The sequence below is a fragment of the Chrysemys picta genome, chromosome 10 (genome assembly GCF_011386835.1).
Source record: "Chrysemys picta bellii isolate R12L10 chromosome 10, ASM1138683v2, whole genome shotgun sequence".
Taxonomy (NCBI): Eukaryota; Metazoa; Chordata; order Testudines; family Emydidae; genus Chrysemys; species Chrysemys picta.
In genome coordinates, this window is record NC_088800.1 from 4,565,893 (window position 1) to 4,579,550 (window position 13,658).

Consider the following 13,658-nt stretch of genomic DNA (forward strand, 5'->3'; position numbering starts at 1 on the left):
ATCTGTAAAATGGGGAATAGTACTTTCCTACCTCACAGGAGTGCTGTGAGGAAAAAAAATTTATTAATGATTGAGGCACCAAGATACTATGGTAATGAGGTCAGATAAGTACTTAGAAAAATTTCTAGCAGAAGTGATTAAAAAAAAAATCTATCTACTGTTGTTATAACTAACACCCAAGATTATTGTACTGAAAGATGAGAAAAATCTCTTAGTTTGTTTACTTTGTGATGTTAACAGTGTTCTAAATATAGTCTGTTCCACTGTGTTTTTTATATATTAAGTACAGGCTGACTCCAACTCCCATTGAAGTCAGTAAGAGTTGGATTAGGCCCTTCGTTTGCTTGCAGCTGGTGTGAGTTTTTCCATTACAGCAATAAGGGAAGAATAAAATATTTTCAAGAAAGTAGAAAATGTTATTAATTGCCCACAAAATTAGCAGGGAGACTTAGGGGCAGGTGCAAGATACAAACCTACTGGTAACATATTTTATTTGCAAAAATGATGGATTTCAAGTTGATAATGTCTATAACTGACAGCCTGCAGGTTACAGATGGCTTTAGATCCGCAGTAAAAGGAGCTGCCATCAGATACAGAAACTGATCTTTATATACAGTTAGATGCTTAGAAGATTAGAAGTTTGCTTTACTGGATATTTAGCGAAGAAGTTTCCATTAAAACAAATACACAAAACATCTAAGATTTAGCAATTTGGATTAGTAAACAGTACTCCAAGGAATATAGTCTCTGTTAATAATACCTCTTATTGGTGGGAAATCTCTAGTGAAACAAATTTGTCAAACACACAAAAGGTATAAAAGTGAAATATAATAATTAAGACTTGTGCTTTATTGATTGTGTAGCTTAACTAATTTTTCATTACTAACATAAGATTTAATAAGTATAAGTAGTTAAAGATTCTGACTTGGCACTAGTCATTAGCATGTAATTGAACTAGTAAAAAAGATCAGTTAAACCTATGTTGATTACCACCTTATCTTTGAAAGGCAATTAAGGACCTCAATCATTGCAACAAGATTTGATTGTGCAGCCTTTATTGGACATTGATCTTTCAGCAAAGTGCAGTTACATTTTCCATTAATTTACAGTAACACAGTTTAACTCTGATACCCTAGACTGTTGACCCAGGTAAGATGTAATGCTAAGCACTCATTTAGGTTAAGATGCCCCCAGTAGTCATTACTGTTTAAAAGGCTAGTGCTGAAAAAAGTAGCTACCTGATCTATTGGGTTTAGAGTAAGGTTTCAGTTATCTGCATTAGTTGTTAAGTGAGGTGAAACAAAGCTCCTTACCTTCTTATGTCATCTCACTCATTTAAACATCATCCTTGTATTCAGTGAAGAGATAATTAAAGCAAGAGTTACAAGGCAGATTGTACTTTGTTTCAAATGAGAACAGAGCCAAAGTCAGCAGAAAGGTGAAGGGTAATTTTGTATTTTAATCATCTGTGACAAAGTATTGATATATAAACATATGTATGCCTGTACACATATAATTTAGTAGGTACAAAAAGTAGCCTGTCAATTAAAAACAGTCGCATAAACAATTAAAGCATCTCCACCTTGCTCCCAAATCAAAAATTAATTAACCAAAGATGAAGTCAAACCCTAGCCAGAGCCACATAAAAAAGGCCTTCCCAAAAGCTACTGCTGCATGCCTTTCTAACAGCAACTTCGGATCTTCTAATATCCCCAAACTGCAAACTAACAAATGGAGGTCACTCACTCTTATTAAGAGGGTCAGCTATAATACTCACCACATCTTCTAGGTGCTGCCTCCAATTTACCATCGTCCCCTCTGTCTTATCTGGACTGGGTTTCAACCAGCTAATATCTATGCTCAAATCTCAACACCACACTAGGTAGAACATTTGACTGCACTTACTGGGTTGGGTGAGATGTAGTACTCTGTGTCATCAGCATACTAAAAGCACAACAGCACTGTGCCTCCTCACTGACCTTCCCACAGGCCCATAAATACATTGAAAAGGAGAGGAGGCAAATTGAACTCAACATTAGAGCACCCTTCAGGACAGCAAGCAAGTTCCCAACACCACCGCAAGGGAAGGAAGGAATGCAGCAGCCACATGTTAATTAGATCTGAGCCCTCTAGCTCTCCAGGGCTGGTCTTTAGCCTATTGAAATCAACAGACACCCATTTGCTTCAATGAGTTTTGGATCAGTTCCATAATAGATAGCATTCCCAACCCATTGGCCCGCCATAATACCAATATTGCCCTTCTCATGCATATGGACCCAGTCAACTTTAGACAGATGAATCCTGGAAACAGTGCACCTTGGATATTCTCTGGAATGGCAGGCTAATCTACATCCTTTCTTCATGCCCTATCCAATATCAGGAGATACCAAGAAACTTCAAATTATCCCGAAAGAGATTTCACTGGTCTTTCAAGACAAGAGCTGTTCACCACTCTATAGTAAGGAAAAATGGTTTGGAGGACTTAGGGCCATTTTAGACCTCAATTGCTCAAACAGCTAGATGAGGAAGAGAAAATTCTGAGTGGAGACTCTAGATTTCACACTCAGTAGAGCTTCTGAAATCAGTGATCTGAAAAAAGCTGCTCTGCATGTTTCCATCAGGCTTGGTCATGAGCAATTTCATGAATTCACCTGTCTTCAACGCCAATACAACACATCTTCCAGTCTGTTTGCTACACCAGGATATTCCAAAAGGGATAGGTAGTGATAGCAACCAAGCTAGAGTCTAGGAATTCATCTATGCCCACTTTCAGATGACACACTCATCAGAACCTTGTCCCTAAGATGTAACCCGATCTATAGATTATGTATTAATTATATTGATTACTTAAGAATTCCCAGTTATCACTTTGAGGGTTAACAGGCCAAATATTAAAATCACTATATAGTTCTATACAAGAAGGCAAAGCAGTGAATATAATAAAGGCAAGTTAGCCCTATGGACTACAAAGGTCCCTTATAGGAAACAACCCAGAGGTTCTTCCCCATGTTTCAGGCACATGGATTTGCAATAGCCTTACAATATAACTCCCTGGTTCCTTCTCAGATGATTGTCTATGTAAGAGCTGACTTAGATTCAAGGAGAACCAGAACTGATGGTGATGGGAACTAGACAAGTATCTAAATTGATGGTTTTCCATCAAATGAAGCAAAGGTTTGATAAGATGCCAATGCCAAGATGTCATAGAATTCAGTATTATCCATCCGTCCTTACCTGCCGTTTCTATGATTTCTAGTCTCTTAATAAAGATCATTTCATGGGCAGGACTGCACAAGAGAGCTTCGGAAGCGCCTCTTTGGGCCTGGAACCATACCCAAAGTCATCACCAAGGTCACCAGCCTTTCCAGATGGGGAGCACTCTTGGGACATAGCTTGTCCCTCAACAGTGTTTTCATTTTTAACTCCGACCATGATTAAAGAATAAATCTTGGTCATAGACTGACCAAAAGAACCCCAAAAATAAAGAACAAGAATTTATGCAAAGAAAGAGAATGAGAGACAGATTTAATCTTTCACTTTTGATTAAAGCCAATTAAAATAGTTATTCACCATTACTTAATAAATGTCTCATTTTGTGTAAACGAAAGCACTACCCTTTATGAATAGCATATTTTCCTCTAAGTACTCCAACAGCTCTTACACAACAAGTCTTAATGAATCCAATGAATGATATTATATTTGAACTTTGCCCTCAGCCATCTTCCAGTTCATCCTTCACCATGATCAACTCCACAAGAGCAAGAGGTCTATTGATTTTCATGTAATACAAGAAAATATTACATTTGCTTAATTGTTACACAGTGAGAGCATTGAACAAGAAATCAAGTCTCTATTTAATGCTGCTAGCAGCACAGAATTGCAGTGATCAATAGGGTAGTTTGTCAAAGATGTTCTCTAAGGAGACTTGCCCATCACTGTATGGACAAGGAGTCACGTTGCCTGCATTTATTGAAAAACAGGTAAGCAAAGTCAGCAGTACACATTATCAGAAATCAAACAAGCTGCAGTGAATGGAGGTGCAACTCCAATGAAAAGCTGTATTTATAGTCTGGTAATTAAAAACCATTTCATCAGCCTCCTGTTGAGACCAAACCTTTACCGCAAAGTATTGACAAGATCAGTAGCAATGAATGAGCAGTATTTGACTTCAAACTTATGAGCTGTAGTTATTTAACTTTTGCTCATTACAAAGGAAATCAGTTCTAGCGATTCTAGCAAAATGCTAATAGTGAGTTTTATTATTAATGAAGCTTAATGTAACACTGTCTCTTCTTCTGTGAAAGCTATTTATTCAACTTGTGTCAAGAATATTCTTCAGTACTAAATATACTGGAATAAGTGCTCCTTTGACTATAGTTTTATTTAGTGTTGCTTTTAGACAAGGAGACACACTTCTTTCATAAAGCATGGAACAGTTCACTGCTTACAAATAATTTTCAATAAGAAAATGTATGTTGTATTTTGCATCAGTTAATTATATTGGTCATATTACTGATTTTATCCTTTAAAAAGTCTTTTGCATGTTGTAACATGCTGCTGGGGATACCTAGAGCTGTGAGCCACTGTGTGCCACCCCTTGCCCTCAGCAAGAGTGAATTTTGCTGATGATCAGACCTGTCAGACCCCAGCCATACCAGTCTATCTTCCTCACCAGCAAACTCCTCAAGGCTCTCTCAGGCCAAACCTCATCCATTTGTGCTAGCAAGATAAAACTGTAAGGTTTTGTGTCGACTATAGAAAACTCCATGCTGTAAGTGTTTCAGATGTTTATTTTATGCCCAGAATTGATATGTTTGATATTTTGAGCAAACCTAGATGTCTTAGCACGTTTGATCTCGCCAAAGATTATTGGTGGATCCCTTTAGAAAAAAATGCACAGAGAAAATATCTGCTTTTATTACTGATATGGGACACTATGAATTCTAAGTGTTACAATTTGGGTTAATTAATGCAGGAGCCACTTTTCAGAGGCTTGTCAACCACGTACTAAGCGGTTTACAAAATTTTGCAAGAGCATATGTCGAGGATAAAGCGGTGTTTAGCAACTCTAGCTCTGTTCACAATAAACACTGTTAAGGGGATCAATGCCCTCAGACCTGTAAAGCAGTGTGGGGAACTGCTTCTTTTACACTGCTTTAGATGTGAGAGATTAAACCAACATAGCCAAAGAAAACACAGAATTGTGAATTCAGATATTGAAAGAAAAAGGTGGAACCAGTTTTCAGATGTTTTCTTTTAAAATATGTTTAGATGTGAATGTTCAGTTGACACATACTACATATTCCGTTAATGTGGATTTTAATTCGTGGGGTGGAGGTTAAAAGAGCATTTCAATACATCTGGATAAAAGAAGGGTGCTATTACAGATTCCTTCAGACTCGGATTAGGTACTAGGACAATTTATATATTGTTGAACACCGAGGCACGGAGTCTAAAACTCTCATCATTTACAATTATGTGTAATGCTTTTGGAGAATGTGTTCCTTGCCTTCAGATTACATGACAAACATCATAACCTATCCGATGTATATAAATAAAGAGATTTTTTTTTTAAATAATCAGAAGTTTCTTCTCAGCAATAAGCATTTCAATCACTGTCTTTAGAGCTAACGCTTTTGAGGACAGTAGAAAAGTAAATTCATTTTCCAAAGCTGCTAATATCTTATCTTCATTGACTCCAATATTCATCTCATGCCTCTGCCGAAACAGGAATGTTTTTTGTAACTGAAAAGAGGAAAATGAAGTCTTTTGAGGACACCACATTAAAAAGGAACACATTGAAAACAAAGGTTTGCTTTTAAGTTGTTTATGTTTTAAAGCAGCAGGAATACATAAATACCCACAGCTGTGAAAACCCACCAAATGAGAGTGCTTGAATGCACAATTTCAGTACATGGCACCTTCATCTTCTTTATTCAGAAAATAAATAGTAACTGGGCCACAACTTGTGTGAACAGTCTCTGTGACACTAACAAGAAACCAGGAGCCAATTCCATATAATAAAGTTGGGATGCCTACAAAAGAGAAATACTTGTTACATACAAACCATTACAAACCAAGAGAACTAAAACTAACACAGTAATAGCTAAAAATAATGGGGAAGGCAATTATTATTGTTTATTATTTGTATTATAGTAATATGTAAGATACAAAGTGAATAAGTAGTAAGGGGCTAAGCTCAGAAGGGCCTTAAAATGTAAGAAGCTTGTATTTGATGCAGTGAAGAGGGAGTCCGCAGATGGACTCAGGCCCTTCATTCAGTGCCTATGCATGCATGTGCCTAATTTTAAGCATATGAATAGTCCAACTGACTTCAGTGGGACTATTCAATGCTTAAAGTGAGGCATGTGCTTCAGTACCTTACTGAACTGAACCATCAAACAAGGCAGTGGATAAGAGTCTGACTGGAGCACCAGAAAGACAGTCTTAGCAACAGTGGTTTGAAAGGACATGTGGAGGCTGTCATAGTCAAGACAGGAGATGATGAGGGCCTGGATAAGAGTTTTGACTATGCAGACAGAGAGCAATCTTAGTGCTATTACAGAGGAAGCAGCAGCAAGATTTGGACAGTAGATCCAAGCATCAAGGCAGAGAGAGGACAGAGAGAGGCAGAGAGAGGACAGAATCAAAGATAACACCCCTAATACAAATTATGTAAAATTTGCAAAGTGATTATAGTAGCATAAATCAGTTTACTGATAACAGCAAGAGCCAAAACCAATGAAATTTGTTAATATGAGAGATTACAATTCTCATAACAACCAACACTTAAATATGAAATGTCTGCACACTATTTTAAAAAAATTACAAGTTTTGGGGCAATTGCTTCTTCATGTAAATCACTGACAAATGTTATACCAATATTTTCTTATTAAACAATTAGGTTGCTGATGTGCTAAGACCACCGCCTATCATGCTGACCAATATTGTTTCATTGTTTTTTTGTACTGTATCCAACCATTGTGTCACCTTATATTTAGATTGGAAGCTCTGTGGGGCAGTGACTAACTTTTTTTAAATTCAGTGTTAGTACAAGCATAATGAGACCCTGGGTCCATGACTGGCGCTGCTAGGCACTACAGTAGTACAAATAATAAATAAAAATTTATATTGTGGTAGTGTCTGAAGACCACCACCAGGTTGGGTCTCATTGTGCTAGGTACTGTGCAAATAAGTCATGAATGGCAGACCCAGTACTTATTTTCAAGAGCCAAATTCTGCTCTCTTATGTCTATGCAATCATGTTGACACCAGTAAAGCCAATGGCAACAGCAGCAGTTTAACTGAGGGCAGATTTTAGCCCATGGTAATATTAGAAATGATTTGTAATAAGATAGGTACATTTTCAGATGGTATGACTTTTTACTTCAGTTGATGTTGTCCCATGATTTGTTTTCAGTGATAAATTAATTTGTTTTTTTATAGTCTCTGAAACGTCATATACACACACACACACACACTCAGGAGATAGAAAAAAATCCCCTGGTGTACTGTACTGTGCAGCTTATAACCTAGTCACTACATCTCATTACAAAGAAAAGTTAAAGTTGCTAAAATGTGTCAAATATAGTTTTTAAAATACTTAAAATCAAGTAGGGTGCAAATATTTTTCTTGATAGTCTCTGATGGTGTCAAGTATCGGGGTAGCCGTGTTAGTCTGTATCCACAAAAACAACAAGGAGTCCGGTGGCACTAACAGATTTATTTGGGCATAAGCGTTCGTGGATAAAAAACCTCACTTCTTCAGTAGTAGGCAGGAAATGCTCCTTAGAAGCAGAATGAATGAGCAGCTGGATATTTTAAACGCTAGCAGAAGTAGTATTAAAAACTTATTAGAGCATAAGCTTTCGTGGACTACAGCCCACTTCTTCAGATGTAGTCCACGAAAGCTTATACTCTAATAAATTTGTAAAAAGCAACAAAGGGTCCTGTGGCACCTTTGAGACTAACAGAAGTACTGGGAGCATAAGCTTTCATGGATAAGAACCTCACTTCTTCAGATGCAAGTAATGGAAATCTCCAGAGGCAGGTATAAATCAGTATGGAGATAACGAGGTTAGTTCAATCAGGGAGGGTGAGGTGCTCTGCTAGCAGTTGAGGTGAGAACACCAAGGGAGGAGAAACTGTTTCTGTAGTTGGATAGCCATTCACAGTCTTTGTTTAATCCTGATCTAATGGTGTCAAATTTGCAAATGAACTGGAGCTCAGCAGTTTCTCTTTGGAGTCTGGTCCTGAAGTTTTTTTGCTGTAAGATGGCTACCTTTACATCTGCTAATAAATTTGTTAGTCTCTAAGGTGCCACAAGTACTCCTGTTCTTTTTGCGGATACAGACTAACAGGGCTGCTACTCTGAAACCTATTAAAAACTTGTTAACTAAGCAACAGTTAAAAGGCCAGTTAATACTCTTGTACCGGAGAAGTTTATGTTAAAAAAAAAACCACCACCACCATCAGTTACTGCGAACAACAGTTTACCAGGCTGCAAAGGACCAAGGTAAGGGTGACCCGATGAGGGTTAAGCTCAGTGCAATATGAGGGCCCTGATCTTAGCCAGGAGCCAGTGGTGCGCTGGCACGAGAAGCCCATGTAATTGCTTTGGGCCCCACAGCTCACAGGGGGCATTCAGTAGTACCCCCTCCCCGCAATATCACTGATCTCATTGAACCTGGGCTTGTTACCAGGCGCCTTGGGGCGCGCTGTGGGGTGCAGTGCGCGGTTGGTGGCTGTAGTGCCCACGGCCATCAGCCTTGCAGGGGGGGGCCCAAACAGTCCTGCGGAGGGCCCCCCCCCATGGGCTAGCGCCGCCTCTGACAGGGGCCAAGCGCGCGCTGAGGGGGGTGGCGCAGACTCATGGCGCCACCGCCCGTGTGCGCGGGGCGGCCCCGGGGAGCTCGGCGGGGGCCCGGCCGGGGGGCCCGGGGCGAGGCGGGCGGGCTCACCCGCGTTGAGGAGCTTGAGGGCGGTGAAGGCGGCGTTCTGCAGCGCCAGGTCGCGGCGCGGGGCCCGCGAGCAGTGGTACTTGATGAAGGGGAAGCAGCCCGTGCGCAGGACGTGGTAGTTGGCGCCGTCCACCTGCCAGTTGAAGTGCGAGAGGCCGAACTGGTCGTTGCGCACGGCGCTGTACTTCACGCAGTACGAGGTCCAGTGGGGCAGGCCCCGCTGCCGCAGGTGGCGGCTCAGCACCTCGGAGGCCTTGGGCTTGGCGGCGGCGCCCCCGGCGGGCGCGAGCAGCCGCCTCAGGGCCGCCTCGCGCAGCCGCCGCAGGCGCAGCATGCTACCGGCGGAGACCCGCTCGGCGCCCGGCCCGCGCGCGCCCCCGACACTCGCCCGCCTGGCCCCGCCCCCGGCCGTACGCGCCCCCGGCGCCGTGCCCGCGCGCGCACCAGAGGGGTGTGGGCACGGCTCGCTCCCGGAGCTGGTGGGCACGCGACCGGGAGCGCGGGCCGGTCTGCTGAGTGGGGAGAATGGGAGTCCTTGGGGGAGGCGTCACGTGGCAGGTTCCCTGGTTAGGGGTGTGTGAATGGGTAATAGGGTCACCTGTGGGTCCTGATAAAGGGGGTTCCTGAGGGAGATACTGGGGGTCACCTGGGGTCCCTGATATTGGGGTTCCTGAGGGAGATACTGAGGGTCACCTGGGGTCCCTGATTCTGGGATCCCTGAGGGGGATACTGGGGGTCACCTGGGGTCCCTGATTCTGGGATCCCTGAGGGGGATACTGGGGGTCACCTGGAGCCCCTGATATTGGGGTTCCTGAGGGAGATACTGGGGGTCACCTGGGGTCCCTGATTCTGGGATCCCTGAGGGGGTACTGGGGGCCACCTGGAGCCCCTGATATTGGAGTCCCTGATTCTGGGATCCCTGAGGGAAATACTGGGGGTCACCTGGAGTCCCTGATGGGCAGGTTCCTAATTTGGGATCTCTGAAGGGGCTGATAGAGGTCACCAGAGCTATTGGGGGAGATTGTGGAAGCTCCTGATTATAGGGATCCCTGGGGAGGGACGTCGGGACGGAGATAATGGTAGGTCACCTGGGAGAGTCCCTGAGTCTGCACCGTCTTTGTGAGGAAAGTGGGGGTCCCTGCTGGAAACCCTGGAAATGGGAGGGTGAGATCATTAGAAATCTCACTCCAGAAAAATCAACCTGCGCCAGTGCTAACGTGAGCTGTTGTGGGATACTGCTGTAGGAAGTGGCCAAAAAATAACTTCAGAAACTAAATGGAAATTAGACTCACTTCCCTGCCCTTTGTCACCTCCCTGTTCAAGGCAGATAAATCGATAGCCAGTACTGAGAAAATGCGTTAATAATGTTCATTTACAAAAACTATCACAAAGAACCCTGAATGGGCCGATCAAGCTACTAATCGTTATGTTTTATCATGTATGTTCTGTGCATTGAAGAGGGTACCCCATGCTTTCTTGGCACGTGTTGCAACTGGAGTATGAAAGAGATTAACCTGAGGGAGACATTTGATTTAGGCCATATTATATAAACACACTGATATTATTTAGTGAAGTTTGACAGCAACATCTGAGGTTGAAATTGGGTTGAATATTTTAAAGCTCTTGGAAGAGGAATATTTTAAAATCATAACTAAAAATTCTGTGATATGATTTATCTAAACAAAACCTAAGGTTTTGAACCATTAAACATTCTGTTTGAGAAAAAATGACTGTACAGAAGGGTAAATTGAGAAATGGGAACAGATTTCTTTTCTTTTAATAATTATGAGCAATATCTCAAACTCAGCAATCTTAGACCATTGAGCTGTGTAGTATGAATGTGCTAATTAATCAATTACTATCCAACAATGTACCATGTTTATTTACTGTAATGCACTACATGACTATGTAGCAGAACCAGTAATTATTAATCATTGTCAGTAACAAATTTGACTCAAGTTCACCTTCCTATAATTAATAGAGCATATAGTTCGCTTTAATATCTTTCTTTATTAGCAGCAACAATGACAGGATAAAAAGAAAGTGGAACCTGATGCTGTGGTTCATTGAAATGCAGGATTGGACTAATGTATCATACTCCACCAGCACTATTTGTGTTATTACAGTTCATGGACAGTCGGTGTTTACATTTTAAATTTATGCTGGACTGAAATCTATTGAATGTATTTGAAAATAATTGCTTCTAATTTTTAAACTATATTAGTTTGGAATTTCAAGATATTTTGCATTCATTAATTTAAATGCCTGCATTTGCTCTTCCTTGTAAAAATGCCTGTTGAGGAACAAAATAATCCTACAGCCTTTTAAGTGTAACGTCTCATTAAACCAGTGAATGTATTGACATCCATATGTGTGTGTCACATTGTACACTACAAATGGAGGGAGAGAAGCACCTGCATTTTCATAAGACAGCAAAGCATCTCAGACCATTCACCAATGCAAAGGATCATGGCTTGGTATGTATGTATTTCAGACGAGCTTATGATAAAAAGTTGAGTATTTTTGGGCATCATTCATTTAGAAAGAACAAACCACCGTGACAGCAGTGCTGCTGCATAATAAATGTTGGCTGGACAGTTTATGCTTTATATATTGAGGTCTCCATTTTTTGGAGTGCACTGTGCTTTTATATAATTGCTGTTCCAAAACCACCTCTTGAAATGTGACATGCCTCTTCTCAAAGAGTCTTTGGGGTGAAGATGGAAGACACCAGACTATAAACATTCCATAGTTAAAGTGAGTCAATTGGTGCATGACTTACCAGGCTGTAATTTTGTAGTAATTTGTATAAAATTGCAGAAGATTAAAAAAAAAAAACTATAATTTTGGAAATAGCATATTTATTGTTTTGGTCATTTCATCATGTACACAAAATCCCAGAAACTACCAGTTTAAAATCTGTAAGAGCTAGAGTCCTTCCCCAAATGTAATAGAAGTTCACAACCATGAGTCAGATTATTACAGTGAAAAATAAACTTCTGTATTTCATTATGAAGGACTTGCTGAAGAAATGTTAGAGCATACCCACAAAACAATAGGATGACATTTGGTAATCATTCCTTGCACTTTTGTACCCTTTTTATCAAAGCATCAAAACTGCCTTGCAGATATTAATGAAGTCTCACAACCTCAGTATGTGTGTCATATTATCCCCATTTTGTAGTTAAGGAAATGGAAGCCCTGATCCTACATAGATTTACACACATGCTCCCTTTACACACCATGAATTGTCACATTAATTGTAATGGGATTACTCACAGCATGTAAAGCTAGGCGAGTGCGTATGTTATTGCAGAATTAGGGACTGAGGGAGAGAGTTTAAATTACCTACTCCAGGTTATACAAATCTGTAGACAGCATTCAAATATTGAAGTCCTGACTCACAGCCCCTCACCCTAATCAATAGACCACAATTATTCCCCAAAAGAGGCACCAATATTTTATTATAGTTAATAAAAGGATTAGATCTTATCAAATGAAAACCAAGCTCCCAGTGTTATTCCATTCAGTGCCATTATTTCAAGTACTTCACATTTCATAACAAATTATCTTGCAGGAACTGAAGTAAGAATACTTAAAGCATATGCCTAACTGTAAGCACATGAATTGTCCCATTTAGCTGGTGCTTATGTCCACAGGTCCCATTCACAATAACATTAATACAACTAAAAATATTTAAGTTTTTGAAAAACATTTATAATTGGCATAGTTGAGTTTTTATAGAGTCTAACATCAGAAGGGATCATTGTGATCATCTCGTCTGACCTACTGAATAGCACAGGCCATAGAACGATCCTGAAATCATTCCTAAAAAGTATATCTATCTTTTTAAATGGTCAGTGATGGAGAATCCACCATTGTTCCAATGTTTAATTACTTTCACTGTTAACATTTTATGATTTATTTCCAGTCTGTATTTGTCTAGCTTCAACTTGCAGCCACTGAATCATGTTAGAAAGAAGAGCCCATTATTAAGTAGTTGTTCCCCATCTAGGTACTAAAACTGTAATCAAGTCATCCCTTAACCTTCTAGTTGTTAAGCTAAATAGATTGAGCTCCTTGAGTCTCACTATATGGCATGTTTTCTAGTCTTTTAATCATTCTCATGGTTCTTCTCTGAAACTTCTCAAATTTATCAAAATCCTTCTTAGGACACCAGAACTGGACACAGTATTCCAGCTGTCGCTCTCCAGCTGCCCAGCTCTGAAGGCAGCACCACCACCAGCAGCTGTGCAGAAGTAAGGGTAGCCGTACCAACCCCCCCCTACAATAACCTTGTGTGCCCCCCAACTCATTTTTGGTTCAGGACCCCTATAATTACAACATTGTGAAATTTCAGATTTAAGTAGCTGAAATCATGAAATTTACAATTTTTAAAATCCTATGACCGTGAAATTGACCAAAATGGACCATGAATTTGGTAGGGTCCCACTGAGAGCTGTCCAGACACAAGCCCCCTAATCCCAGATGCCATATTTTCCTGCCACCCTAGATCTGGATCATCATGGCCCTACAAATTCAATGTGCAAGGTATCTTTATTCAAGGAGTCATATTTTCCTGTAGCGAGAGGAAATAGAATGTAGTGGCATGAGCATGGGATTAAAAGCACCATGAACACATTATGCTGAAATATATTTGGAATTTATTTTTTTTAAATTGAAAATTGGCATTTTAGT

At 40.5% G+C, this 13,658-nt stretch overlaps 1 protein-coding gene across 2 annotated transcripts; it reads right to left on the reverse strand.

The window, feature by feature from the left end:
• Positions 1 to 1,439: 1,439 nt before the first annotated feature.
• Positions 1,440 to 9,352, reverse strand: C10H15orf61 (chromosome 10 C15orf61 homolog). Of its 2 annotated transcripts, XM_042856559.2 has the most exons (3): positions 8,961 to 9,352; positions 5,881 to 6,035; positions 1,440 to 5,745 (listed from the first exon to the last, which is right to left on the reverse strand). In XM_042856559.2, exons 1-2 carry the CDS (start codon positions 9,292 to 9,294, stop codon positions 5,908 to 5,910), a joined length of 462 nt encoding a protein of 153 aa, XP_042712493.2. In that variant the 5' UTR covers positions 9,295 to 9,352; the 3' UTR covers positions 1,440 to 5,745; positions 5,881 to 5,907. The 2 variants fall into 2 exon arrangements, with proteins under 2 accessions (XP_042712493.2, XP_005300779.2); XM_005300722.3 differs by lacking the exon at positions 1,440 to 5,745 and having other exon boundaries at positions 5,812 to 6,035; positions 8,961 to 9,351.
• Positions 9,353 to 13,658: the final 4,306 nt, after the last annotated feature.

Excerpts from the sequence above, each read along its gene's own strand:
- C10H15orf61 (XM_042856559.2), bottom strand. The coding sequence starts at position 9,294 with ATGCTGCGCCTGCGGCGGCTGCGCGAGGCGGCCCTGAGGCGGCTGCTC. Across the intron at positions 6,036-8,960 it reads CCTCAAGCTCCTCAACGCGG|GCATCCCAACTTTATTATAT; the intron begins GTGAGCCCGCCC and ends TCTCTTTTGTAG.